Source organism: Neopelma chrysocephalum, unplaced genomic scaffold, assembly GCF_003984885.1.
Source record: "Neopelma chrysocephalum unplaced genomic scaffold, ASM398488v2 Primary Assembly neopelma1_63, whole genome shotgun sequence".
Taxonomy (NCBI): Eukaryota; Metazoa; Chordata; class Aves; order Passeriformes; family Pipridae; genus Neopelma; species Neopelma chrysocephalum.
Window position 1 is genome coordinate 9,692,944 of NW_020897720.1, and position 26,951 is coordinate 9,719,894.

The 26,951-nt window shown below is 42.0% G+C and overlaps 1 protein-coding gene across 1 annotated transcript in view; it reads right to left on the reverse strand.

The window, feature by feature from the left end:
- Positions 1–26,951, reverse strand: part of GALNT10 (polypeptide N-acetylgalactosaminyltransferase 10) — a 77,765-nt gene that overhangs the window by 27,491 nt on the left and 23,323 nt on the right. The window contains exons 2-4 of the mRNA XM_027682578.1: positions 11,359–11,461; positions 10,375–10,513; positions 6,724–6,890 (exon numbers count right to left, since the gene is read on the reverse strand). Of these exons, the coding sequence (XP_027538379.1) occupies positions 6,724–6,890; positions 10,375–10,513; positions 11,359–11,461 (409 nt within the window). The remainder of the gene's footprint in view (positions 1–6,723; positions 6,891–10,374; positions 10,514–11,358; positions 11,462–26,951) is intronic.

Consider the following 26,951-nt stretch of genomic DNA (forward strand, 5'->3'; position numbering starts at 1 on the left):
TTACTGGTCCATTTAAAGATCAAAAAGAACTCAAGTATTAAACCTTTTTCTATTTCAGATACTAAGAACATGATTTCTTTCAATTAAGGCCTGGCAGATGTGGTTAATGGAACAGAGCTGTATTTGCTACATACCTGATGCTGCACCAAATGACACATTAATCACCCCTTGCCTTCTCCCTCACTCCACTACTTAGTGACTTCTGCCCTGCAGACCAAATTACGCTGCTTGTGGTTCAGCCAAGTTGCCTTACTCACATTTGTTTTTCCATTCAGATTATCCCACACCTCCAGAATTACTTGCACTGCTATATAAAGAGAGGTTTAAAATGCCACAGGGATTTATCTGTAAAGGGAAAAAGGGGGATTTGGCTGTGTCTCCCTCTGACACTCGGGAACAGTTGGGCTCCAAGATTCCTGTGCCAGTGAAGGTCCAAGCCAACTACAGGGAGTTTTGATGGCACGAGGTGCAAAGCAAAGGAAGCTGATGGGCCCTGCATGAGGGGAGAAGGTAAATGGAGGGGAATATGTTGGTCAAAACTCAGGGCTGAGATGACACTCCTTAGGTAACACACTCCTTGGAATCCTCTATTAAAAGACCTAAAAGCCCCTTGCTGCCTTTCAAAGATGAGCAGTGGCCACAAGCCAGATTTTGGGCTCACAATGCTCCGCTGTTCCCCAAAGAGCAGCTCTGCACAAAGTCCTGCTGAACACACACAGCCAAGAAAAAAGGGATTAAAAGTAGGGAAAGAATAAGAAAAATTTTAAAATGGCTGAACGAATAAATAGAATAGAATCCTAAATAAAGTTTTTGCAGATTAAGATAAGGCTCAAGGTAACAGGGTAGTCATGGAAGAAAGATGAAGCCGAAATCCATAACCTTCCTAATGACCACCCAAGGGAAAATGAGATCCCATACACATTACTCAGAACAAAACTGTCTCCTTGAAATCAGCTGCAGCCAAGTACTCATTTGCACAGCCTCCTGGATAACCACTCCCTAAAACAGACAGTATTTAATGTAAAAGCTAGAAGGTTCACTTTGCAAATGTCATTGTCACATCAGGTAAGATATATTGAAGTACTTGGGCTGACGCTGTTGTTGCCCTCCAGTCACAGGTGCAGATTTTGACTGGTTACTCTAAGAAGGGTGCTCAGTTTTCACGTATTGCCACTGTGCAGACACACAATGCCATAAGGCAGAGAGCCCTGCTGGGTTAACACTTCCAGAACAATCCTGATGTTTGGAGACTGCAGTATTTTCAGTGCTGCCACATTCAGCTTTATTATTGTACCAACACAGTGCTTTGCATGTAACTCATGCTTTGGAGATGACTGATGCTGCGGTTCTCTTCTTCAACAAGGGACAACATTTGTTCTAAAACACTGTCATTTATACCAAAGTAATCTTAAAAATGAGTAAGAACAGGCTGTCACTCAATATGCAAATAACTGAATGCTGAAACGTGACTTTTATATGAAATTTAAGCACTTAGCCACTATCACTGATCTCTGTCAAGCTAAGCCATAAAACAAGATAAACCCAAAGTACTTCTGAGCCCCTGTGTGGGGTGTGTACCCTTTCCTCTCTACACACAGTCAGCCCTAAGTACATGGCAAGCTGTTTCTTTTAAATGACACTCAACAATGAAGTCACAGTCTTCTAGCACACAGTAAGCTTAAAATGTCTATATGTTTTTTTCTTAAACTAAGTCATTGAAAGAGTGATTGAACAGCACAACAGGGTCCCCAGAGACATTATGGAGTTTCCATCCTTGGAGATTTAACTTGAGTGAATAAATAAGATCTGGATAAATCTGCTGTAGCTGAGCTGAGGGGTTGGGTTAGATGATCTCCAGATGTCCTTTCCAACCTCAACTATTTGTGATTCTGTACATGTTCCAGTCCAACCTGCACCTGAGACGCCTCCTCCAAAACAGAGTTTGCCTTCTGCCTTTCACCTGTACCACTTGATGTTCCACTGCTGTACAAAGCTACTAAATATGTACCAGGTGAAAAGCAAAGAACAATCTGAAAAGCATCCTGCAAAAGAGAGAATGTGCCATTCCTTCAGCTTAAGGCTGGTCATTTATTAGTGAGAGACAGAGGACAGCCTTACATTTGCTCATGCAGACACAGACAGCTTATACAGCACAGGTGTTCACAAGCTACAAGAATTTGGTGGAGACCAACAATTCATTTTATACACGACAGACACCAGAGCTGAACAGCTCGATTTCTCACCACAGCCAATTCAGACTGCAGGTCTAGGGACTAAAGCAGACCCTGAAGAACCATGAACTGCCCGTCTGTTACTCGTTGCCTGCTATCAATAACAAAATGCCATCAGAGCTGACAGAAAAACCCTGCAGTGTTACAAACTGACCTGCAATTCCATTTCTCTTCTCCTCCTCCCATTTGTATGATATAATAGAATCCACTTCCCACTCAGCAGCAGGGTAATTAGATAATCAAAAAGCAAACAAATTTCACATGACAGACCTCAGGAGAAAACAGATATACATGGAAAAAACATTTTAGTTTACTTAGGGCCATTCTGGCAACAACAGGCTCAGAGGGATATAATTAGTACCCTGCAAGCCAGCATATGAAAAGGCTTAATTTAACTGAGATCAAACCTAAAGAATAGCTATAGAAATTAGAAGTGAAGGCACAAATCCACACAGGACTGCCACAGCTAAGAGTTTTTATGATCAAGAATTCTAAAGTCATAATTCTCATCTATTGCATTCTGATTTCTGCTTATCCAGAAGGAGAGGCATTATTTTGGACCACTCTGCAATAGCTGAAGTTAATCAAATCCATGGAGGTCAGTCTGTGGGGCTCTAGCAGTTCTCTGTACCACGTAGGAAGAAGCAGCCAATGCTTCTTCAACAGCAGTCTGCTGAATTGATGCCTCCCTCTTCAATATAACCTATATTCTTCTGCACATTAAAACTCTACAATTGTTTTGAAATGGGAAGAAAGTTCTTCTGTCATCTTCTTCTATCTCAAGTAAGTTTGTGGGGAAAAAAGCATTATAGCAGTCCTAATGGGATTGCTAGATTGATAACAGAGACTACTAATAGAGAAAGTAAAAATAGCCCTGCAATATTTACTCTGTTGTGACCAACGGCACATGCTGGAAAGCAGCTTCTTTTAACCCAACCCAACCTACAAAGGGAAACCCCACAGAGGAAGATTCAAGTGTCAAGAAAGAGCTGCTGGAGGTGGCAACACAGTCTGCACCTCGAGGGAAAGGGATCCTCCCACCACACTGACTGACCCCACGGACAGCCCTTCCCAGCGCTCTGGCTGACATGGAATCCAGCATGAAATTTGTGTGAAGTAAGGCTCCAGTACTTTTTTTTTATTAGATTTTGATCATTTGCATTGTACTGCAGGCAGGCAAAAAAAAATAAAATCCCAGACAGCAAGTTCTTCCAGCACATTTTGACTTTTCAAATACAAAGCAAAGGAAATGTTTCAAAAACATGACCCGTAAAGCTTTTGCTGCTCGCTGTTAAGATATGCTGTCATCAGGACAGCATTTTTTGGATGAAAAATGGTTATTGCTAAAGGTCACAGAGTTGTCTCCCTCAAACAAATTAAGAAATAAATGGCTGCTGACACTTCCAGATGATGATTCATCTGTCCGAGATCTCCAATAATGCAAAGCCACACAGCTGCCCCCCAGGTTTGCTGCAGACCACAGCAGCCACCAACTAACTCAGAAATCTGTCTTCACTCTCCTGTCACTTTGTTAGCCAACTTCTCAATCCTCTTTATAGACACACCAGAAATTCCTTATTCTCAAGCTAAAAACCAGATGAAAAACATATGAAAGTAACATCTGTTAGGAAAAACAGTTGTATGTGCAGTAGCCAGATTTCCACACTTACTATTTCTATTATTACCAAAGTCCTCTTTACTTCATGTGAAGCAAAGATTATCCATGTATGAGACACAGAGATGAAAGAGGCTGATGGATCAGCACCAACATCACCACCCACAGAAATCACCACCACAACAACAGAATAAGAGAGTGTATACAGCCTCCTTGCCAGGAAGGCCAAGTTGATGAAGGTTATTCTTTAAAGAGTTATTAAAGTGCTAAAGATCTGTTTAGACAACCCTCGAGTGAAAGGCCATCATAGGTACAGCAGAGATATCTGATGTTTTATCTTGTCAGAATAACCTCTCGATAAGAAAAACTAATAACAAATTTTTATTGAGTGATTATCCTTTCCATCTTTGGCTTTTCACTGGAGTTTATGGAGACTATTTACTGATCTCTTCGGGGAAGGAGATGACATTTACTGTTCAGACTATGCCCTCTGATCTCAAATGTGGCCTCTACTATCGCTACATCCAACAGTGATTCCATAATTTTAGAAGAAAGATGCTGTTACAAATTTGTAGGACTAGCATTTGAAACAGAAGCACAGCATTTCACTTTGCAGCAAATGCAGAGGACCAATCATTTATGATTTGAAAAGGAAAAAAAAAAAATCAAGAAATCTCTTCTCATTCTTTTTACTCACCAGTTTACGCTCACCAGTTCTGTGGCACAGCTGTGATGATCATCAGCTTGGACACAGGGATTTTATTATCTGCCCAATTTAATCATAAGAAACTGATAACCAGAGCAGTGACCTAACAGTCCAAATCCAAGAACGTGTCCTTTACAAACAGATAGTATGTGAAGTAAAAGTTTTCTTAGAACTTCTGCTCCTTCATGCATTTCAGTTTGATGCATTAAACTTTCAGTTCTCAGTTATTGGGCTGAAGCGTTTTTTTGGGGTTTTGTGTTTGTTTTGTTGTTTGGGTTTGGTTTTATTTAAATACATACAATGGATAAATCATAACCAGAAGTTTGTAACCATCAGCCTTTCGAGTCATGATCAGGTGTTTAGGACTTAACAGCCTTCTAAAGAGTAAGATCTATTTAAACCCAGTGAGGGGTGTGGAAGCCAACCCCAGCGTGGTTAAGTAAGAAAAATGCAGATACAGAACTGACAGCACTGAAGGAAAAATGTTTCATCCTAAACATTGTCCCAATGTGCATAAATCAACTGTGCTAACAGGAAAATACTGTTTAAAAAAAACAAACCAACTAAATAAAAAACAAACCCCAAACAACCAGAAAACCCACATCAGGTTTTTATTAGCACTCTCTTTGCCTAAGTGTCATTCTCTTCCCTTGACAATTTAGCTCAGTGTCCAGCACCAGCAGTCTTTTATATACACCTATAAACAGCTGCTGCATACAAATTGATCTCAGCTACTTCTTGCAACCTTTGTAGCAAAGCTGGGCAACCGACAGGGAAGAGCCTGTATCTTATGAGAGACAGGTGGAACAGCGAGAGCAAGCTGGACAAACAGCACAGGTACAGATTGATGAGCAGCAGGGGTGGGAGCCAGGAGGACTGGCTGGAAGGGCATATCTAGAAAACAAGGAAAACAGATCCACAGGAAACCAGATTTCATTACTTCTGCTTCTCTGAAAAGGACCCCATTTGTACAATTTAGCTGTGGTTACAGCATGAGCTTGTCTAATTTGCTTCTAGACTGAGTAGCAATAAAGAGACCTTGTTAGGAGGGTGGGTTTTTCTTCTCCCAGCTTAGCCTGAAAGAAATCCTCTAAAGAAATACCTATTTCATATAAAATTGATTTGTTCAAAGCAGCATGCCTTGCTTCCAAACTAATGAGAGAAGTACTTTGGAACAAACACTACAGCTTTGGGTAGTGCCTATTTGGAAGTCAGTAAAGGTCAGAACACTGAACACGCACAAGCTTGTTTCCAAGCTCGTTTAGCAGCTTCCTACATGTCAGATTTTTTGGAGATGTATCCTTTAGTATCTGTATAGAGAGCTCTTTTCCCTCAGCTGAGTAATACCAGTGGCTTGAACTCTGCAGCTCATAAAACTAAATAGTCTTAGTAACTTCACAGGAGAAAATAGAGTTGCTAGATCTGACCATAAGCCCTTAAAGTCACTGTACCCTTTTCAACACAAGAGAACAGCTACTTCAGAGGACTTGCCATGGGATCTCTCCAGCTCCACGATGTCTACACGATAGAGGCATTCACTATTCCTTCACCTGCCTCTTCCACCAAAGCAAGGGTGCAAACTACAAGACAAAGTGTAGCTTAATTTGCATCATGTAGCATTTAAACAGTTCAGAGAAAAAGATCTCTTGCCTTTCTGCTACAGCACAAGTGGATTCAGTGACCGCACGCACACATTGCTGCTGCAATGACAAGTGGTTGTTCCCTTTGTGGTGATGAGTTGTGCCAGCAACTCCAGGCCTTTGCATTTAGCACTTCATCCCAATCCAAAGTGACTACTCCAGGCAACACAGTACAAAATAAGGAGTGAAGTTTACGAAGAGGGGGGAATAGCTCACTTCTTTTCTTTTGTTATTCCAAGCATCATAGCATTAACCCCAGGGTTAAATGTAAGGGCTACACAGGCCCTTAGAATATTAAAACCAGCTTCCCTGTTTTTTTCACACCACCCTTCACATCATAGGACAGCTCATGTCAGCTACAGCTAAACCAGCACACCCTGAATATGGAACATGAGGTTTTTTTTTTTCTTTCAAATGTACTAGAGCAAGATTCACCTGAGTAAAAAACCTCAAGTCATTATACACATATTTTCAAGTTCATCGATCCCCCAGGCAGGGAAACATGGTGCTGTCACACAGAAACCATCATACCTCTGTCACTGAAGTCATCCACCAGCACTATCTCTGCTATCAGCTCAGGAGGGGAGCGGTTGAGGACACTGTGCACTGTCCGGAGCAGAGAGGACCATCCTTCGTTGTGGAACGGAATTATCACACTCGTGTTCGGAAGCTTCTCCAGGTACAGCTTATTTTTGCAGCTGGACACAGACAGAGCAAGTCAAAAGGAGCTGCCGAAAAACACCAGCACTTCCATGCTAATTACCATCAAGTAACTTAGTTCATTATTTACTCCCCAAACTGATGCAAAGTACCTGAAAAAAATCCAGCGACTTTCAGGACTTATCAAGCCAGTGTTGACCTGATCTAGTCTACCCGGCCATAATAAGACCCAGCAATTCCATGTGAAGTAGAGACTGTTAATGGTCAATGACACTTAGCAACACACAAAATCAGGGGGATCAGTTCTGCAGGCAGAAGTGAAGGCAGCTGGGCTTTGAACACAAATCACCAGAGGATTTGGATAAAGCTGGAGAGTTAGGTCTGCAGAGGTATGGACCCCTTGAATCTGGGGTATTTCCCCACAGCAATAATCTTAATTTTGAAGTAAGGGTAATGCTTTCTTGCCTTGTGAGGTTGTTTTCAAGGCAGTTTCATAAAGAAAATTCCAACTGCAGCACGAAGGGCAGTGTTTATTTCCTGCTCATGTGGCCCTAAGTGGAGTTTGAACTTTGTTAGTAACAAAGGCCACACAACGAGCAATTGTAGTTAAAAAAATACCCGTAGCTGTTCATTTGCGGTCAAAAATCTATTCCCTTCCTAGAACCTCATGTGTCCAGTACAAAACAGAGGTGGTTATGTGAATGGAGGTGTCTGGAGTGTAGTAATGATAGTGGCAGCAGGACCAGCTGCCCCCTGCCCAGGAGCAAGGGAGGGAGGTCACACTCTGCTCTCTGCCCCGCCACAAGACTGCACCTCTTGCACAGCCACCAGAGCTGATGTGCAGACCCTCAGTGAGGATGTGTGCCCAATTCAGTGCTTACACACAGTAATTCCCTCCCTGTTCCCCGGAAGGAATGAAAGCGGCTTTTTCCTGGTACCTTTCCCAGGGAAGGGAGAAGGATGCACGTATGTTATACAAGCTCAGTACATCTGTGGCTACAGGAAGTTACTCTGGTGCCTGTGTGAGAGGACAGTAGCTTATTCTGGGTGTAATGAATTGTCCTGGGGTGCTGCCAAGAGCTTGCAGGCTGTGGCTGCAACACACAGATGCAAGATGCAAACTGAAGCTGCATGGACTGCTTTCATCCAGCCCTTGGCATTGCCATCCTAACCTTCTTCCGATGGCTACTGGCTGTAATTCTGTTCCAATATGAACCAAGAGCCCTTGAATCTTTTCTAACTCTTCTTAAAATGGAACTCTCATTTTCTGACTAACTTTAACAAGCGGGAAACTTTTAGCTATTAAGTTTAACCATTAAGCATGGAGAGAAATTGCTTCCCTCCAGCTACCACATCTACAATTGCTTTACAAGACCTGCAAAATTAGTATTTAATATTAAAAAACCCAGAAGCACTTAAAGAAAATGTTATCAGGGGAAGACATGACTGCTGAAACAAACAATTGTATGTGTGCACCAGGCAGATCCAGTACACGTCATCCTCCAGCTCCTCGGTTCCCACAATTAACAGAAAGCAGAGGTGACACACTGTTTGCTATATAAAAGTCCACACAAACCATCTCACGCATCAGCTGCTTCTTTGTCCTTCCCCACCCAGGCCAGCTGTTGGGGAGAATACCATCTGTGGCCCCAAAGCTTAGGACAAGACAGATGATGCATTTTTCCCCAGATCACCTTCTCCTTACGCTCCCTGCTGCCTGCAGGCACATCTCCAAACTCTCTATTACCTCACTGTAAAAGGCTCTAAAAACACAGCTCCCTTCTTTCTGGAATACTCTTTAAGGACTTGTGTCTTTATGACTAGGTCTCAGCCTAACTTTGTTATAAATTGCCCTCATCAACCTCCCAGGTAACACAAACCACACCATTTCAAGTATATCTTTTTTAATGGGCACAGCGAATGCACAGCAGACCTTTCCAGTCACGAATTCCTTTACTGCACATCTCCCCTGTACATAACCCTGCTCCCTGCCCAGCTAATCCCAGCATCCATTAGGCACATGCTGTTTATCCTCTCCTCGAGGCCTCCACAATTACAACCTGCTACACTGATATGTCAAGCAACAAGCAAACTACTGCAGCAGCATCATTAATCACAGCTTAAGTAGACATTTCACTTCGTAATTTTAACTGGGTCTGAAGTTAGAAGCTTCACACTTTAAAAAAGTTTAAATAGCAGAATTAGCAACACTGAGTTGGCAATTTCAGGAAACAATGGGGAATGTGAGGTAATATATTAAATCCTCAGATAGCAAAATACTGGCATTGTCTGACATTTAAGTTCTCAGAGCCCAAGGCAGACCCTGTAAATGGAGGCTGGGCAGAATTTAGGTTAGTGAAGTCAAACTCTATTTCCCAGAACTTGAGTATGGGTTGATCCACAAACATTTTCAGTTACCTGATTTATCTTTATGTCTAAACATTTCAGCTGCATGCCTAAAATATTTATGGAGCTACACTCACTACTTTGTTTTATGTGTATATATTGAGAAAGGGTGTCAAGCCAGTTAGCTTGCTGTGACTGCTGAAGAGGTAATATCTCAATTGTGCAGTTAAATTATAAAACCCGACTTCTGGAAATTATGTGAATAAAGTAGATGTTGAATTCAGATTTACTAATTGTGATAAAACCAGCTTTACACAAAACGAGCTTAGATTCAAATGCCTAACAATGCTTTCAGATTAAGAACTCCACACAGCATTTAAAAACCTCTCTGCTTTGTCTAAATGACAGCTAAGTCGTAACTGAAGCACTTTTGCTAATGAAAAAACTCCTTCTAGTTTGCACAAAATCCAGTTTAACACCATCCGAAGGGATAATGTCCAAAACCAGACAAACTCGAAAGTCAGCATTCAATTGGAACGAGCTTCTACTTGTAAATCCTGATGAGGCTGTTTTTATGAGGAAGATGTCCAAGAAAATAATCCACAAATCTGATAAAACTCTTCATACACAGCTGAGTGGAGCTGCTCCTGTCTTGTTCTGCTCCTGAGCACTTCATGATCATCTCCCACTAACGGCCAACATAAGAAGGGGACAGTGTTTAGTGACAAAGTCATCATCTGACTGCACTTAGGGCACCTGTCAACCGAGTCAGACACTGACATCAGTTTCACTACAGAAAGAAAAAGTTCCACCTTATTAGTTGCTAAGAGCTGTCAGCTCTCTCAGGGGGCTCAGGAACTGAACTGTTGTGTTCCAAGAGGTGAAGGAAGTAGCCTCCCTCTGGGTTAAGTTCAAGATCTCTTCTACACAGGGCTGGAAGTCTTTGGTAATTTTAAGTCTTTTGGAATCAAAAGGGGATTTCCTCCCCCCCAGATTTGGTCTCCCCTATTTCCTGTTGCAATTACTATACACTGTTCTTTATTAAGGAGACAGTAGGACCCAGCAGTCGATGAACAAAGGTATAGGAGTCTGTAATAAAAAAGAACACACTCCTGTAGATGTGTTAATTTAGGGCTTGAAAACTTTTACTCGTAGAAATCCAAACTGTATACTCACTTTGGGTGTCTGATGTCTGGAAGGGAACGATTCAGAGAAATTTTATCACTCACAAAGATATTAAAGCCATTTTCCCTGTATGCCTGGTCCACTCGCTCTGCATCAGTCATTGGGTAAGGTTTTCCCTGTTCTCCATTTCCTATGGATAGACAGAAAGTAAATACACATCATTACTACTAATTAGTGCTTAACTGGCCAGAAACTAATCCATATAGCAAAAAAAAGAGCATCTTACAGTCCTTTAAAAATTCCTTCCTTGGTTTTGTGCTCTGTGTCATATTTAGCACCGGGTCAACTATGTCAATCTATCAATTATCTGATAAGTAGTTTTGCTACAAACCACTCAGCTGTGCAAATCACAGAAGTTAAGCGTTCCTTCTAACACCAGAAACCGACAAAGGACTTATGGCAACGCTGTGGAGGATCTATAGAACACCTTTTGTTTCACAGCAGAAGAATCCATATGGTTTGAATACCTCAGCACTGTTGGAATTTCCAGCACAGATGGATATGTGTATTTAGAACCTGAGCTCCTGCACTGAGGGGCAGAGCCCTTGCAGACACACCAGTGTAAACCTGTGATGTTCAATATGGGCCCTTATTTTATGAAATAAAACTTGCATGAATGTTATAAGTGCAGAACATTTGTCTTATCCCTCTTCTTCTTTTCTGGATCTCCCATTTTTGGAAGAAGAACACGCCTATTTGTTTTTCTGTAAGTTTAAAAAAAATCAACACTGCAGCTGTCATAAAACACCAAGATGTTTACTGATACATTTTCACCTCCAAATGGTTATTGTGGAGTTGAGGGAGAAGGAATTTAATTGGGATTAACACAGTTAAAGATTAACTGGCTTTAACTGCTGCTGCATCATGTCAAGAACATCATCTTGACCCTGAAGTTGAACATGTTTTACACTCAGCCTACCAAATAAAATCAAATTACAATCAGTATTAAAACATTTTTATAGCAATCTTACATACCTACACGCTCAGAGTCCCTCCTTATAGCTTCGTTGTTATGCCAGTCCTTTTTTCTTTGTCCATCAGCAAAGTAAGCATCTTTCTTTTGCCTCGCGTATGATGCCTTTTAAATAAAAGATTGGATATATTAAATACACAACACATGCAACCTTTCCTTAACAGCCTCCCCTTCCTGTAAGAAGAGATAAAACATCTTCCTTAGGGTAAATTCATCCCAAGCAAGTGGCTTGTAGCCTGAAAGGAGGAGGAAGCAAGTTTTGCTTGTCTCAGAACAGTACTTTATCTATAGCTGTTAAGTGATAATTTTCAGGGCACCATCATGTATGCAGAACAGTATTTCTTAATCAGGGAATCTATTAAAAACTCCCATTTTCATTTTGAAAACATCCAATACATCTTACAGCTTTTTTGTTAATTAAATAGGATGTAATGGGAGACCTATTGCAGGATCATTATTAATGAGCACACTACCACACTTGAATAAAATCAAAATAAGACTTAAAAGGTCATTTAGTAAGACTCTTGCTGCTGAACTTAAAAGCAAATTCTACACAAGGCATGAGCCTGAAGTGAATCCAATTAGAGCTCCTATTTCATGATGTTGTCCCTAAAATTCAAAAGCAATGGGTGCTTTGGAAACAAGTCGGCAAATGAAGGTCATCACGAGCAATCCAACATCTCCAGCTCACCTCTGACTGCATAGGCTGAAGACTCACATTTACTGAAGGAAAGAGGTTTCATGAGAGGCACTGCAAAAGCCTCACTGATTCCCATGACGCAGTAGAAGGCAAGTGCAGCCCCAGAGCAGCAGAGCAGGGTGAAGAACCACACAATTCTGTTACGGAAGGGCTCACCTGAACTCGCCAAACATAAGCAGAAAACTGAACTGCTTAACCTGCCTTGTGGTTTTCCAGCTGTCCCATTACACATCACTGCTCTCCTGTGATTTCTACCTGCTGATAATGCAAAAGTACTTTCAAGTGTCAAGATGAATGTGTGATCCAGGAACCAGACGGGCAAGAGAGCACCGGGAGGGCAAACTGAACACAGTGGGCAACAGCACTTCTGGGGAAACACAGATCATGCTTCTCGTCCTTGAGGCTGGTGTCAGCAATGCCATCACAGAACACCTTGAAAAACATACACCACCCAAAAACAATGTTTGCTCCACCTCAGGAGGTTACTGCTGCTTTTGTGTAGTGGGTGTGAGCAGAGGCGGTTTGAGATGCTCCCTCAGGGCGTGATGAGCCAGGGCACAGTGTGGGCGAGGACCAGGCAAACCCATCAGCATCTACCCATGGCTCCACCTGACCTAACCACCTCATGGATAATTTGCACAAGCTCTACCTGGACCTTTGCTAGCTCGTGCCAGCTACTGTGAGCAGGTCTGGATGACAGCTGTGTGACAAAGAAACAGTGGCAGCCTGGTTATTTTTGGTGTAAAATTTTCAGCACCATGACGCAGCCGCCCTGCGCTACTGCAACAGTCCAGCACACCTACTCGTCTGGCCACCACAGCGGTTTCTAATTGTTTGGACAACATGTCACCCCTTCTAATCATCCCCACTAAATAACTGACAGAGCACACTGCTGTTCTGGGAAGTATTTACCTCTGTTTTGCAAGGCATCCTTTGCCAGGCCTGCTCTCTGGCCAGTCTCCTCTCCAGGATACTCCCCTGCCAGGAAAAGCCCTGGAAAGCTTTCATAGACCAGAGCACCTCCTTGCCAGGAGAGTTTTGCCAACTTTCTGAGCACTAGGCTTGCGCACGAGTGTCATACTGGGCACAGGAACAACTGGCACGTCTGAAACCTCAATATTTTAAGTCTTTTTTCTCTCTTGTTTATAGCAGTCTGGACTGAATGTGCATACCCGGAGAATCGCTTACAATGCCACTGTCCTTTCTGAGATTCAACACATGAAAATCCCTTACCAGCAGTTACTCCAGAAACCCCACCCACCACTGCAGAGGAGACCACTGCCAGAGTGTCCAGGGACTAGATCCAAAAGGAGGAATACACAGTGTGACCCTGAGCCTCACAACACAAGTTTGAAATACACCCCAAGGACTCACACCAATTTCTAAGTGAAGCCACACCACTGGGCTATCAGCTGCTTCAGGAGGGGCCTCTCTCACCATTACACAGCTGTACCACCAAAGCAAACAATGCTCATCTGGTCAAGCAGCATCCTAAAAGCCATTAAAAAGCAGTTCCAGCCATCCCTGCTCAGTGTGAGCACCCCCAGGCTCTGGGCTGGAGTGATCCTTGTGTTTGTGCTCTCAATGTAGGATAATGTGAACAGGGAAGTAAATTTTCTGCCCAGCTTCGAGCCATTCTTCAGAGAGGTCAGCAGTGTGCATGTAAACATCCTCAGAGCAAGCAACGACCTAATGCAAGCAATTTAAACCCTGCAATACTGAGTGAAAGCAGGCAGTAGCACGCCATCCTCCAGGGCTGTTAAAATAAAGAGGAAAAAAAACAGGAAAAAATCCCAGAGACTGCCACTGTATTACACACAGTACAAACCAGGCAGAAAGACAGCAGAAAGTCGAGTAGGTAGATGCATTACTTCTCTCAGGGATAAATTTACACATGAAAACATCTTTGAGCTGGGTTAAGCTAACCATGTGAAGGCCACACATGTCAGCAATTTGTAAACTTTAAATTAAGCAAGAAGGAAAACTACGAAGTACACACATCAGTTATTCAGACCTTTCTGAACTGCAGCGTTGGACTTCAGAAGCACACAGAATAAGAGTTATCGATCCTTACGTCCTGGGGAACAGGCTCTGTACAGCTCTCAGTCTTGGAGACTTACAAGAAATAACCCCTCCACATGTTGGTATCGGCAAAGTAAAATGAGGACTGTGCAGGGTGAATCACTATCTGTTCCTCTGCCTGCAGAGCTCATGATGTTACTGCCCTGCACAGCTAACACCTAAAGAGATTCACACAAGAAAAACACACCAGGAACCTCTGTCGGATCGACACACCTCTCCAAGCAGCTTTTAGGATCCTGAAGGTTAGACATAGCTGCAGATGGTAATGGCAGATGTGCTGCATTCTGGAGCTTTTTTTTTGGTCTTGGGCAGAGAAGCTACGTTAGCCAATCCAACTCACACATCCTCCATTAAATTTAATTCAACTTGGGTAAATGTTAAGAGGTTAGAATATTTCTAACAGTATCCCTTGCAAGCAAACATACGATGCTTACATTGGTTTTTCAGGTCGCTATTAAAACACCATAACTGAAAAGTCTGCTGAGTCACTGACAAGTTCTGTCAACAGTGTCTAAATATTAATTTTGAAGTGACTTTCAGTGCTAGAAAATGAATATCAATGTCTTTGCTTCAGCGACCTTGCCAGCCCTCACGATCCACACAGCCCCAAAGGGAAGGTGTAGCTGCAGCAGCCTGATTAGCATTGTATTTCTTAAGAACCACACTTTGAACACCAACCTAATTTCAACAGACTACCAAAAAAAAGTCAGTGTGAATGATAAAACACTGCCTCCCCTCCCCAAGTGCAGATTTTATGCTCATGTCATCACTACTGGCAGAACAGTGTGAAGGGTTGTGGGCACGATGCCATCATGGGCAGAGGGAAGTTGTGCACATATGTCCTCAAAGTCCCTCTCTCTGGGAGAATGGGCAGGTTGCTGACATTGATGCAGTTCTGGAAGCTCTTTTTTTCCTTTCTTTCCTTTTGTTTTTTTTCCTTCTCGTTTTTGTAAAAGATGTCTGAGCTCTAGAAACACAGACACAGCATACAGGGACCAGAATGTTGCTTTTTTTAGTGGTTTCCTTCAGGGATGCTGCATGGAATTTGACTCAATTATGCAAATTACATAACTTGATGATACTCCTTCAACAGACGCTCTAGACTGTGATATCCAAGCAATCTGCAAAACACAGCAAGTTTCCTAGGACTGAGTTTTGCTTTAACTATTAAACAAACATCTCATTTATGGGGAGCCATACCATACGTATAACGCTGTTTTTCATCTCAATTTTCACTCTTATCCTAATTTTCCATTAATTCTAACTGCATGACAGGAGGCATAACATTTTTGTTCAAACCCACCAGCACATCTGCCCTTATCTGCATTTTAACTGTGGAGTGCAGCAACCACTGTTTGACCATTGCAGCTCTCCATGCTGCATGGTTAGGGTAAAGTGACATTATGGATCTGAACTGTCCCTATAAAAGAGGTCAGCAATTTTCTGTTTTGCTCTACGTTAGCTACCCATTTTGCAAAAATATCATTGTTTTCTTAAATGGTCAATTGTAAGCAACATGCAAAAAGCACATTTCAAATCATGCAGGCTTCATTATGATCATCTAGTCAGACTATGTAAGTGCACAAGCCATTGAATTCCATCTATTAACTCCTACAACAAGCCCATAAGTTCTATTTCAGCTCAAGCACATTTTCTTTTCCTTAAGAACTGGATGTTGTTTACCACTAAGGAGTGATTACTTCTGCAGCAATATCTTAAACTGTTCTCCTGCCTGTTTCAAGCCTTCATTTTTTAAAAACTGAAAATGAACTAAAGTAGAAAGGCATATTAAGCAATACATTGAAAATGGATTTAGACAGATTGCTGTAAATAAGCCCCTTCTGTTGTCTACCACGCTGTTACTTAACACACCGCCAAAGCAATTGATCAGCATTCAAATGCCAAATGCACAAAAATGGAATTTTAATTTTTTGTTTAATCACTATTTAGTGTGCCTGGCTCCAGCCAAAAAAAAAAAGAAGTGTGGATGGAGATGTAAGCCAAGAGTTTTCTACACATGAGGAAAAAAGACTTGCTGAAGCACATACGCAAATCATGATGCTGTACAGATCTCAAACCCTGTTCAAACACTTGTTTTGCTGATTTATTATTTTCTTTTGAAACAAGGAGCTGTGATCAGACCCAAGAAGCTATGATTTCTGGAGACAGTGTTAAAGGGAGCATCTGTTCCATCCCAGGCCTCTTCATTTATCCCAGCACCTCAGCAAGTCTCTCTTGCACTTATATCCTACAACAAGATGTTGAAGATAACAAAACAATTAAAGAAAAACGGCAGGGAAAGGGAGAGCAAATAGAAACCATTCCTCTGTTTACTGAAGGAACTTGCAACCTGAGGTGAACTCGGTGGAACACACAAGAGAACACACTTGGGTGCACCCTAGTTGTCACAATCTGTGACATGGCAAAGCAGAAGTAGGAAACATCTATAGTCAGATTCTCTCCAGTCTTTCAAAATGACAGAACCCAAGGTGTATTTGAGGTAAAACACGAGAGAAGCCACGTCTGGCAGAAACAAGGAGGAATCCATCCCCTCTCTCACTGCAGCAAGAAGCCCAGGTTTTGATGATCATGAGACCATCCACACTAAATGTAGGTAACCCTTTCATAAATAAATAGATATCAAGTGTTATTGCACCATGAAGAAATAAAATTCTTTTTTTGTTTGTCAGAGCTCTATTAACATGTGTTGAACAACAAACTGGTACAACACTCACAACAGCATAAACAGCCTCCATCCTTTGTACTGGCATGAAAACAGCTGAGACTTTCAGACAAGCTAATGAAAAATAAAAATATCACCAACATCAGTTGGAGGCTGGTCCTGGGTCAGGAAGCTGAGCATAACCTCAGTCAATCAAAGCTCCTCATTTACTGGAACAGGAGGCAGCATACCACTAGGAAAAAAAAAGCTGCTAAAAGCCTGTCATGTGATCTACCCAAGTATTTTCAAAAGGTTAATTTTTGAAGTTATTTCAGTCCATAAAAAATTTAAAAGGTACATTAACATAATCCATACCTTCAAAATTTCAGGAACTATTAAAAGGCAACGCAGGACTAAACGGTAGCACATCATGTGGAATGTTTAAGTGCTTTCAAAGACAAAAAAGACAAGTTCATCTTCACAGTCATGTTGTGACTCAGACCAAAGCAACAGGTTCAAACCAGACCTTAAAGTTTCCTGCACGATGCTCACATTTGGCCATCACGTTCTTTCCAACCAGAAACAGCTGAAGTTCAGATTTGTGCTTTGTTTTTGAGAAAGCCATGCTTCAGGGTATGGAAATAACCTGCCTGATTCCTTCAGAAGTAGAGCCCCAAATCCTGTGGGCACTCCTCGATCAGACCTTACCCCGTGTCAGTGAATGAAAGCACAGCTGGACCAGAACCATGAATGGATCAGTGCAGACAGGCACAAAGCAGAGCCTTTTCTGCAGAATGCCCAGGGACACTTGGGAACTGTGGAGCTATTAAAGAAACACGTTCCTTGCAGAACACCAGGCATCCAACTCCTTGGTGGATGGGACAGCCTGCTGCTTAAGCATTACCCAATCTTAGCTGACTCTGCTTTTTAATGCAGAAAGCTTTTTATGTCAAGTGCTAGAACAGTACCTGTTTGAACTGAAACTCTCCCCCCACCTTTAAATTCCTTCAGTTAACAAGTTTTATTCAACCTCAATTGCTGAAAATCCCCGAGCGCAAACAAAATTTCGTCTAGCAAAAAGTCCTGGTTCATCAGTCGATTAAAGTCTGAAGACATCAGCTGAGGACAGTTATATGACATCCAGCTTAGTCATCTATCTCTACCAAACACCTCACACTTTGTTCTTCGCTTATCTTTAGAAATAATATTACAGTCTTGCAATGTTTGCTGTTCTGAACTTATTGTTTGGTTAATTCAACCCAGGCCTGCAGATGCACAGCTGCTTCCAAAGTCAGCACAGAGCACCAAGAAGTGAGTTCTTCCCCGAATTTTAGCACACCCTGTGACAGCACAGCAGTTTCAGTCTCAGACTTTCCTTTCAGCTGTTAAAAGCCAAGCTGGCCTAGTTTTAGATTTTGTTTGCCCAAAACAGCTTTCTCACCTTTTCTGTTCACTAAAATGTTTACAGCCCTTCTCATCTACAGAACTGCTCCATTTCCCACTGTAGCCTGTGTCAGGGATCTGCTCAACACCGTGGAATAAGCTCCTGCAGGCATTTAGTTTATCAGAAACCTTCTTGTTTTCCCCCTCAAGCAATAACAACATTTCTTTGACCTTGCTCTAAGGTACAGCAACACATTACAAAATTCCCCAAGACGACATCACGCCCTGGGCTACCCCATGATCAGGATGGGAACAACCCATTACTCACCTTCCCTGAGGTACAACAGCCAGGAAGGGCTTGTGTTGCAGTCCAGAATTCGGATATCAGCAGAAAAGGAACTGCTGGGTTTAAACAGGAAGCCTTGGGCCACAGGGGCTGGGGAAAAACCCACCATCTAAAGAACCAGACAAGATCCATTGACATCCATTCCTGTGGATTGTCCTGCCTTCCCCAGCAGGATGTGGAGAGACTTTGCATGATGCTATCAGATATCCCGTTGTTTTCTCCCCTCCCCGTGTAATCCTTATTGTGGGAAAAGCTGACCACCCTTCCCCAGTATAATCTTCCTTACTGGAAATATCAAATCCTTTTTCCCCCAAATGTAAATACTGGATCTGAGATATGTAAATTCCTTTGTTTCCTTATGTCACCCCTGCTACTACTAGATTGTGGAATCCCCTATTTGGCATAACCCTGCCTCCTTATTAGCATGTCAAGCCCCCAAGACCCTTAAATAAGCGCTTTGCGTGTTCAACAAACTATTCCAGTTTCTACCCCCAAATCTGGGATGGTTTTAGTCTTATTGGACCCGTTATAGGCTTGGACAACAAATACACAGAATGAAGATGTTGACAAAAGGAATCTCTGAACTGCCATTCCAAGTAAGATTACACATCTCCCACCCCTCCCACCTGCCCCTTCTGCTTTACAGAAACTTTCTGGAAACTTAAAACTAGGGGAGCTCTCCCACGGAACAAACATACATGTAGTGTTTTATCACATGGCCAAGAGCTGGTTTTGGACTGCAACCCCTGGCAGAAGCAGTGAGCATGAAATTTAGTGCCAGCTGAAGCCATCCTAAATACAACTAGCTGCATATTCACAGAAAGAGCGAACGATCTGGTGTGAAGATCAATTTTAGAAGTGGGCATTTGAAGCAGAACACTGCACATGTCTGCAGAAATCCACACTCCATTCGGCACGAGCAAACAGCACACAAGCTGTTTGCTTCCTATAAGGACACACTTCAGAGCACTGTTTCTGAAATCTGATTTACCAGCAAGATTTACATATTATGCTGCATATGCACAAATACTTGAATAATTGCATTAAGATTTAATAAAAATGCAAGATACAAAACCTATTAATCCCATCATTTTGATGATTTCCCTGTACTCGAGCTATAAACTCCAGATCAGATTATAGGAACGTTAAGCCAATCAAGGACTGCTCAGATGAACACGACTTCCAAATATTTTATACAAAAGCATAGAAGCCAACTCTATTATACTAGCAGAAATCTCATTAAAGATACACCACAATGAACATCCCACATATCCTCATCACAGAAATACTACACAGAGGTGAAATTCACAGCACTCAACCAACACAAGAGGACAGCTGGGCCTGGTGCTGCAACCAGGTGGACCTGGCAAACACACAACTACAAATTTGACTTTGTTCAGTTTACAAAACAATTTACAACATTTATAAACAGTTCCATGATGAAAGAACTACCGCAATTTGTGCCTTTCATACAATGGAATGTGTCTGGTTGGGTACCAGTTCCTTGGGAAACCCTGATATAAGTTTTGGTATAAACTGGCATAACTGGTATTAAAAAAAAAAAACCAGAAAAACTCAAATAAAAAACATATAGCTGCTAATGCTCCAACAACCTTTGAAGCAAGGACAGGACAAAATCTATCTGCTACACATGGAAAGGAAGAAGTATTTTCCATGGAGACAGACATTTCAGGAGAAAAACACTCAATTTGGGAACTTACCAGTGTGCAAAGTATAAAATATCAGGGTGCCTTGCACTTTGTGGAAAGGTAAAAGCAAGACTGTGCTAGAGCATATTTTCTGAGGTAAGATGAGCGAGGCAATTTGAAAGCTTGCCAACAGTTGTAGTTCATAATAGTAAACAGAAATACTCTGGATTTTGCCTGGAAAAGCAGGCAGAGCCCATAAGGCATCCGTAAGCCTCGCAGAGCTGCAGTGGTCTGCAAGAGCTGACAGCACAGATCAGATATTTACCTTATTTCATGGAAATTGGGCTGATGCCAAACTTACACAAACAAAATTCAAGGGCACGTTATGGAAGTTTGATGCCTGGTGAGGGGCAAAGATTTGTCAGGATTCAGAGTACACTGGCTTCAGAAAGGTTGATAGCACTCTCTTCTGAAATCTCCAGAAAGGTAAAAAAAAAAGCCTCAACATTCACTATGGAAAACTATATTTAATCCATACTAAACCTACGTGACAGATACGACTCAAGAACTGGAATAAAAACCATAACTGCCATTTCGTTCTGTTCCAGGTACTGAGATTGTGTTTTATGTCAGCAGACAGTGCTTCCCATAGCAAGCTGTGTATTAAGCCTAGAAACTGTTTTATTCCCCTACTGAATTTTGAAAGATACTGGGGAAAAAAAGTCTGTATTCTAGGTTTTTTTCTTCTTGAGCACTTATCTATCATTAGGAGTTACACATAAAATTAATGAAATATCTCCTACCAGATATTCGAAAGGAGGCACAGTCTGACTAAGAATGTCACCTGTGGAAAAATCAAACCCCAAACCAGAGGATGTCAGATCATCTACCAGCAGCATTCACCTGTGCAGGGAATGATCCCCACACAGATCACAGTTGCAGTTCAACAATAAACTGTATCTGGAAACATGGCCAAGTGACACAGGACCCCACACACAATAAAGACCCCAAACAAAAGGATTCTAGAGAGAACTTATGGCGTCAAGAGCCTTACAGGTATTTTCAGATTGTACTTTTCAGTTATCTCCTCCTAGGAGGAACAATGACATATCCACATAATACTTACACGTGTCTTGAGCCAAATAGTTCCTGCTAACTCTAATAAAGCAAAAAGAAACACAAGCATTTTTCTATTTTGTTTTCCACACACTTCAGGCAATACCTTCAGTGCTGACATTCCTCACTTGCCTTCCCTACACTGGGAAACCAACAGGATCCATAACTACCACTGTGACAGCTTTAGTTTAGCAACCGAAAAAAAAAAGTTTTCAATAAACATTTTTTATTACTTCAGGTAGTGCTCCAAAATAGGTTTGCTGCCTGATTCACACCGATAGCATCAGTCTCAGCACAGCAGCAATGCAGCAAAACCACAATTTTCTGGTTTTCAGCAACAGAATAACACTACTTTCGTTTTAAGCTCTTTTAAAGATTTTGAAGTAAATTCCTTACCAACTTCCTGGCAAACTTGATGCTTCTTGGCAGCATTATGTTAAACTGAAAACATCAGCACTAAAAAGCAACATTTAACACGCCTCTTCTTCCAAAAAGTTATTTAACTGCTGCTCAGACAACTAACATGTTGCACCCAGCAAACGCACAGATCTACGCCAGGTGTATCACACTCCTCTCAAAGTCAGAATTACCCCAGCTACTGAAGAAAATCTGATCCATGCTACCAGCAATTTCCCCCCTGTTTATGTTGTCAGTCCATCTGATGTCCTTGTGCTTTGTTTTGGATGCCCAGATTTCCCTCATCCAGAGGCAGCAGACAGGATGGTGAGGAGCTGTCCTGCTGTTCACCACAGTGCAGAGCTGCTGGGCAGCACCTGTAGAGACTCTCGTACTGCCACGGTGCTCCTGTAAGCAGTTCTCCTCATCAGGAACAATGAGCTGCTCCTCGAGACCAAGGACAAGCTGCATTATTCCACTGTGAACAAAAAGCTGAGCACAAAAATCCCAAATTCAGTCTTTGACTTGTTGTAGGAAACTAAGCCACCATTGACGGGTTGGCAAAGATGACTCGGAGAACACACACATGACACTAAAAACCCACCATGAACCATGTGGGGAAGGTTATCCCATGGAAAGTTCTGGGCACCTTAAAAATAACTTCCATTTTCAGTAATGTTTAGAGACTTCTCAGCAGTTAAAACCTGAAGTGCCAAGTACACATACCCAACAAGAGTGTCTACCACCCTGTCCTCACTTCTCCCTCCACAAGGAAAGCCCTGGCAGAACTCCCTGCAGCACTCCTGTGCACTGCATGTGCCATCTCATCACACTGCCCAGGTTTAATACTTCTCTCCCAAGCAAGCTGCTCACAAGACCTCCCTGTACTCCTTTCAAATAAAGCATGAAATTGTGAACATCACGTATCTTTAGGCCATCCAAGGCTTTTAATTGTCTACACCTCTACGCTGGGGTGAGATGAGGGTGACCCAAGGCAAGGAAAGGATCAAGTAATCCACACTGGAATGCTGCATCTAGAGGCTAGACCCTGTGTAGGTGCTTTGGTCCCTCCTAGAGATGCTCTCTAGTAGTGATCACCACTTCACATGGGCAGCTGCAAATTGTAATGGGGCAAGAAACTACCAGATTGCTCCAGGTGCCAGCACAGCAAGAGGACACACTGAGCCTGGTTTAGGTGCAGTAAGGGAAAAACAGAAACTGGAAAAATAAATTGGTTGGGCCTGGGAAGAAGCTGGTTGACAGTGTCAGGGCACCTGTGGAAGGCAGATGATATTTCCAATAACTGAAAGATAATGAACACTTCTGGGGAATTGAGGAAGAGCAGGGCTGGGGATGCAGATACCAAAACATTGTACATGTCTAAAAGGTGACAAATCACTTTTGGATGTCTCCTTAAAAGTGACAAACAGCTACTAACAGCAGTGTCAGGATTAAAAATGAAGAAACAAGTAGCTTCTTTCTGGGACAGGTAACAAGTGGGCTGACAGGAGAGAAAAGAGATGCATCACTTAGGGATGTAAAACTGAGCATACTGAGTCTCGTTATTGTTAATAATCAAATCAGAATTCACTCAAATCTAATCAAAACTTACACATCCCAATGCACACATTCAGATCATGTGTCAAAACGATCTTTGCCGGAATCTTTCTAGACCCTGTAAAATTATCTATCGATTTCAATACTGGAATGGAAAGCAGGCTTGTTAAATCTGCTGATGTTGCTAACTGGAGAACGGGATTAAAATTCGAAAGCGGTCCTGACCACAGAAAAAAGCATAAAAAATTTGGGATGCAATTCAAAGGGTAAGTAAAGAAGGCACTAACTGTGCAAATGCAAGACTTCAATGATTTTTTTATGCAGCTGTTCAGCAGCTGTTCTGTCATCATGACTGTATGAATTTATGTCCTACTGTTTGAAAAAAGCAAATTTCATCATGAGATATTTACAGAAACAACACAGAGAAAAATGCAAAATGGGTGCAGACAAGGGCAGAGATGACTGGGCAGAAAGGAAGGGCAGGTATTACAAACAGTTTCCATGCTTTTTCACACTGCTGCAAAGAAGAAAACAGAAAGACATGAAATTAAAATTACAACACACGAAATTATGGAAGAGGCTTTTCAACCACATGAGAAATTAATATATTCCATCTTGGGCCAAGAGGCAATTAGACTTTGAGTCTCATTTCACCACAAGGATCTTAAGGGAGGTCTTTCCCTTGAGAGTACACCAAAAACACTGAATTCCAGAAATCTTCATCATTCACTTTCTGGACAGGGCTATGGCAGGCAAAGCACTCTCATAAGCATCCCTTAGGCATTACATTAAAATATACCACAATATTTTCTACTTTCTTAGATCTATTCTAGCTCCAATAGCACAGTAGAATTATATTCCAAAGAAGCTGAATTATTTAGAGCATTTACTGTCCTTCAGGGTCATTACAAGAGCATAGCAGTTAGTTCTATGATAAAATATAAATTCTCTTCTCTACAGCACATAGTCTGACCTCGCTATAATGAAGCTCCATGGGACTGAGAAAAATTGCTGTACAGCAGGGCATTCTCTGAAGCAGAGTTTTTGTAGCTTCTCATACCAGAATAAAGAAGTACCAAATTTGACTTGAACGTGTGATATCCAGTATTTTTATGAGTCTTACTCCATATTGAAAAAATACTGCTTAAGCATCGACAAAAAAAGAAAAATCAATAAAGAAATAAAATGCATGGTTATACATGAGATGCAGCAGAGAATGACTGATACAATCTTCCCAGATTTGCTTAGGTGTTTGTTCCACCAAGTCTCATTAAACAGGAAAAAAGAATTAAGTTCACACTGCTGGGACTATTTCAAAGAAGGCAGGCTATTAGCAGGTCGTGTTACAGAGTGTCTGAGTAATTCATTGTATGTACAATCTCTCTCGTGTCCTCTGAAAATTTATAGTGTAACACCTCGTGGCAAAAACAGTGCTGGCAAAACCGTGCTGCTGCTCAGCTCACACAGTGTGCAGAACACTGAGCTCCACTGCACTCCTTTGGAGGAACTCTGAAGGTGAATCTCTGTTCAGTCTTGTACAGAAGTAGCATAAACTATTTTAAAACCTCCTTTTAATGGGAGCAGGGAGTGAGACACAATCTGTATCCTAGGTTTTGTGTGCTCCCAGAACTCAAGGACAGTTCTGGGAAGTATTCAGACAATGCTTGGATGTTCCTTGTAAAGGCCACATTCACCGGCTTTCATCACAGACAAGGATAACTCTCCTGAAAGGGGTTATGGTTGAGGCTGTTCAGCACAATATGAATGAATTGAGAAGGCCCACTGCCTCCAGGGTATGATGCCCTGCAAAAAAAAGCAATGGGAAGACCATGGGTACAGCATGCAGCATTTTAAAGAAGTTTTCAGAATGGCCTTTGTGGTGCTGGAAATTTTTTTCCCTTCCTGAAGCAGCAGAGATGTTTTGAAAACGGAGCACTCTGAGCCTTAAGCCCCATTTGGAACCGTGGTGTGCAGAGAGGAGACATTCCCTCTGCTCTGATGTTTGACAGCACTCACAGTCAACATCAGTCAGACTCACTGAGTTCTGTGACGTGGCTAATTGCAATCAAACAGAATTGCTTTTACAAGAAGTTCATCTACTTCAAGCTCTGTGGTTTTTAAACGCTCTGTCAGACACACGCATCTGTTGGGTGAGGAAGTCACCTTGAAGGAGTAAGGAGGCTGAGGAAACTGCTGGGAAGGAAGAGATGCAGTTAGTGATGATGAACCGGTCTTATTACCATAGAAGACTGAAGTTCAAGTCTTGATCTGTGTCATAAGTGAAGAATCAATCTGATTAATTTTGCCAATAGCCATTCTTTGGAAACAATTTTTTATCACTGCTCAAGAAAGAGCCCTAACCTGATGAGTGAGAGCAATAACTAGAGCAGCTCAGGACAGCCAACACTACCTGAGACCTGTTGCCCCTCAGACCCATCTCCTGACCACAGAAAGCTTTCACAGAGATTTCTTTTGCTTGTGACAACAGCCTGTTTCACAGACACTTCATGTAAAGTCTCTTAAAAACCCTGCCAATGCTAGAGTACTACCAGATAATAATTCAAGACTGAGCATGGGGGTTTCAGCCTCTCTTTCTGCAAGTCAAGAAATAATTTTCCATTCAAGAATAATTTTGAAGGAACCCTACCACATCCAGATGTAGCAACACAGCCTACACAAGTTCTCATCCAAAGCGACAAGCTCAAGGCATGAACATTACAACATCTTAAAACCTTTCAGCATAAACGAACAGCTGAAAAGTTCTGAATGACTTTGCTCAGGAGATGGACATCGTGTGTGCTCCAGCTGACCTTACTAATAACCATTCAAGCTTCAAATCTGCTACTAAAGTCTCCGTTGTAAGCAATTATTTGCCTCTGTGCAAAAATGTTCATTTCATGCTCTGTAAACACATCTCCTTGTGGAAGACCAGCCTGCCCATAAAGATTGCTTCTGACAGCCTGCTGACCATCTCCTGCAGCAAGTGCCTGGAGCACCTTTCAGAGGCAGAAACATCTGTTCTCCCCTCCAAATGAGGGGACATGTTTACAGGTGAGCCACATATAATGACCTCTACAAAAGGCAGCTGGAGAGTTTTGGCACTTACTTAAGACAGAGTAACTTGACACTGTGAAATTAAAGACAGCAGCAACTGCTTTCAAGTAGCTGTAATAATTTGTCATAGCATTTAATCAACTAACCTCTTGTGGAAAACATCATCTCTGCAGTCCTGCTCTCAGGGAAGGGATTCATGGCAGAGACAGGCTGTGGTAGGGAACATGGCTTTTTAAGTAAAAGTGCAACCACAAGAGGAGGGCTGGTTGTCAAGCTTCAGGAAAAAAAAGCACCACACTATTTACCAAAACTAGTAGTAATAACCAGGCAGATTATCTAGCCCAAACCACAGTCAGCCACACCTAACCCTGTGAGCAAACTCTAACCATGAGATCGTGAAACATGATGCTACATTACCCAAGAACATCAGCCTGAATTCCCAAACTAAATCCATCAAATACATACAGTTCTAGTTTTCGGTGTCAGCACATGCAGGACCACAGAGACAAGCCACATATTTTAAGGAGATATATATATATAAAAGCAACTGCCTTCTGAAAATGCAAGCAAAATGCTAGATGTGGAAGTTACCACCTTTGCTAGAAAGGCAAGAGAATCATAAACATGCCAGACATTTAATGCATGGAAAC